This window comes from Austrofundulus limnaeus, unplaced genomic scaffold (assembly GCF_001266775.1).
Source record: "Austrofundulus limnaeus strain Quisiro unplaced genomic scaffold, Austrofundulus_limnaeus-1.0 Scaffold723, whole genome shotgun sequence".
NCBI classification, from domain to species: Eukaryota; Metazoa; Chordata; class Actinopteri; order Cyprinodontiformes; family Rivulidae; genus Austrofundulus; species Austrofundulus limnaeus.
The window spans coordinates 238981-241785 of record NW_013953125.1 but is presented as its reverse complement, the minus strand read 5'-3'; the positions used below and the strand labels follow the sequence as shown (position 1 = coordinate 241785).

Sequence of the window (2805 nt, the reverse complement as noted above, 5' to 3'; positions counted from 1 at the left end):
GCATTTGTGCGTGCGGGTGTCATTATGTTACCGCTATGCGGTATCTAGTTCATCATCAGTGCATGTCCCCATACAATGATGAAATTTGTGCTCTAATGCATTTGACCCATCACATGTGAGAAACACACAAATGGAGCAGCAGGCAGCTATGTAAGCACCCAGGTAGCAGTTGGGGGTTAGGTATTGCTAGCTTACAAAAAAACTGAATTAGTTGATGCCACCAAACTTGATTAGCTGGACCATGAGCGGTCGAGAGGCTAAAGCATTTCTTCTGCCTACATCCCCCTGAATGATGTAGGTTCTGGATCGAAGTTCATTGATATCATAAACATATACGTGACATAATTTCTATTGAAATTGTTCACATGTCTGTTGGGATGTATTGTTATTGATTTATTGGACAGCCCTAGCTGGCATTACTTGTGTTTGAAAAAGTCTCTTATATGTTTTTTTTTTCAGAACCACATTTTTCATGCTGGGATAAACTTAAACCTTATCTGAAGAAGAAGTATCAATATGTGTCTGAAGGTATTGCAAAAGCGGGAAACCCAACCCTTCTGAATCAGATCTATGCAGAGCTCTACATCATTGAGGGAGGGACTGGAGAGGAAAATTGTGAACATGAGATCACACAGATTGAAAGAGCACCCAAGAAAGCAGACATAGAAAGAACCATCACACATGAAGACATCTTTAAACTCCCACCTGGAAGACATGAACCAATCAGAACAGTGATGACAAAGGGAGTGGCTGGCATTGGGAAAACAGTCTTAACACAGAAGTTCACTCTGGACTGGGCTGAAGACAYAACKAACCAGGACATCCACTTCCTGTTTCCATTCACTTTCAGAGAGCTGAATGTGCTGAAAGAGAAAAAGTTCAGCTTGGTGGAACTCGTTCATCACTTCTTTACTGAAACCAAAGAAATGTGCAGATTTGAAGACTTCCAGCTGGTCTTCATCTTTGATGGTCTGGATGAGTGTCGACTTCCTCTGGACTTCCAGAGGAACCAGGTCCTGACTGATGRRACAGAGTCCAACTCAGTGGATGTTCTGCTGACAAACCTCATCAGGGGGAACCTGCTTCCCTTTGCTCGCCTCTGGATAACTACACGACCTGCAGCAGCCAATCAGATACCAGCTGACAGTGTTGGCATGGTGACAGAGGTCAGAGGCTTCAATGACCCACAGAAGGAGGAGTATTTTAGGAAGAGATTCAGAGATGAGGAGCAGGCCAGCAGGATCATCTCCCACATCAAGAAATCTCAAAGCATCTATATCATGTGTCGTATCCCAGTCTTCTGCTGGATCACTGCTACAGTTCTGGACCATGTGTTGAAGACCAGAGAGGGAGGAGAGCTGCCCAACACCCTGACTGAGATGTACATCCACTTCCTGGTGGTTCAAGCCAAAGTCAAAAAGATCAAGTATGATGGAGGATCTGAGACAGATCCACACTGGAGTCCCGAGACCAGAAAGATGATTGAGTCTCTGGGAAAACTAGCTTTTGAGCAGCTGCAGAAAGGAAACCTGATCTTCTATGAATCAGACCTGACAGAGTGTGGTATGGATGTCAACAAAGCCTCAGTTTACTCAGGAGTACTCACACAGATTTTTATACAGGAGACAGGGCTGCACCAGGAAATATTGTTTTGTTTTGTCCATCTAAGTGTTCAGGAGTTTCTGGCTGCTCTTCATGTCCATCTGACCTTCATCAACTCTAGAGTCAACCTTTTCAAAAAGAAAAAATGGTTTTTGAAAATATTTAACAAAAATCAAAAAGTAAAGTCTCTCTATCTTTATGCTATAGACAAGGCCTTACAGAGTCCAAATGGACACCTGGACTTGTTCCTCCGCTTTCTCCTGGGTCTTTCACTACAAACCAATCAGAAGTTCTTTCAAGGCCTGCTGACACAGACAGGAAGTAGTTCAAAGACCAATCAGGAAACAATCCAGTACATCAAGAATCTGATCAATAAAACTCTGTCTGCAGAGAAAAGCATCAATCTGTTCCACTGTCTGAATGAACTGAATGATGGTTCTCTAGTGGAGGAGATCCAACAGTCTCTGAGGTCAGGAAGTCTCTCCACAGAGAAACTGTCTCCTGCTCAGTGGTCAGCTCTGGTCTTCATCTTACTGTCATCAGGAAAAGATCTGGACGTGTTTGATTTGAAGAAATATTCTGCTTCAGAGGAGGTTCTTCTGAAGCTGCTGCCAGTGGTCAAAGCCTCCAACAAAMCTCTGTAAGTACATTCTTGGTTCGTCATTACTAAATAAACTATTTTTAAAAACAATTTAAATGACATTTAAATTATTTGTCTCTGGAAACACATTTAGAATGAGTGGCTGTAACATCTCAGAGGGAAGTTGTGAAGCCCTATCTTCAGTTCTTGGCTCCCAGTGTTTTAGTTTGAGACAACTGGACTTGAGCAACAACAACTTGAACGATTCGGGAGTGAAGCTTCTGTGTGTCGGACTGAAATGTTTACACTGTAAACTGGAAATTCTCAGGTTAGAATTTAGCACTTTTTGTTTCCATTTTCACTGTCTTAACTTGTTTTATCAAAGGTACAGTGTGTAGGATTTTGTCAATTCTTTTATCCGAAATTGAGATAATCACTAATGACAATAATAGAAAACATGTCTAATCATTGCAGACAAAGACCTTGCTTTATTATTTTTACCTTATAAAAAGCTGTTTATATCTCCATGGTCGCGGGTTGCCACTACAGGCAGCCGCCATCTTGCACCGATATCTTGTCTACGAAGGCTCATGAAGGACAAACTGTGGTGGCGGCGTCAAAAA

General features: G+C 42.2%; 1 protein-coding gene across 1 annotated transcript in view; it reads left to right on the top strand.

Moving 5' to 3' along the window:
• Nucleotides 1-2805, top strand: part of LOC106532160 (protein NLRC3) — a gene marked incomplete at its 5' end in the record, with an annotated part of 15626 nt that overhangs the window by 3459 nt on the left and 9362 nt on the right. Inside the window, 2 exon segments of the mRNA XM_014028174.1 lie at nt 460-2242; nt 2337-2510. Of these exon segments, the coding sequence (XP_013883628.1) occupies nt 460-2242; nt 2337-2510 (1957 nt within the window).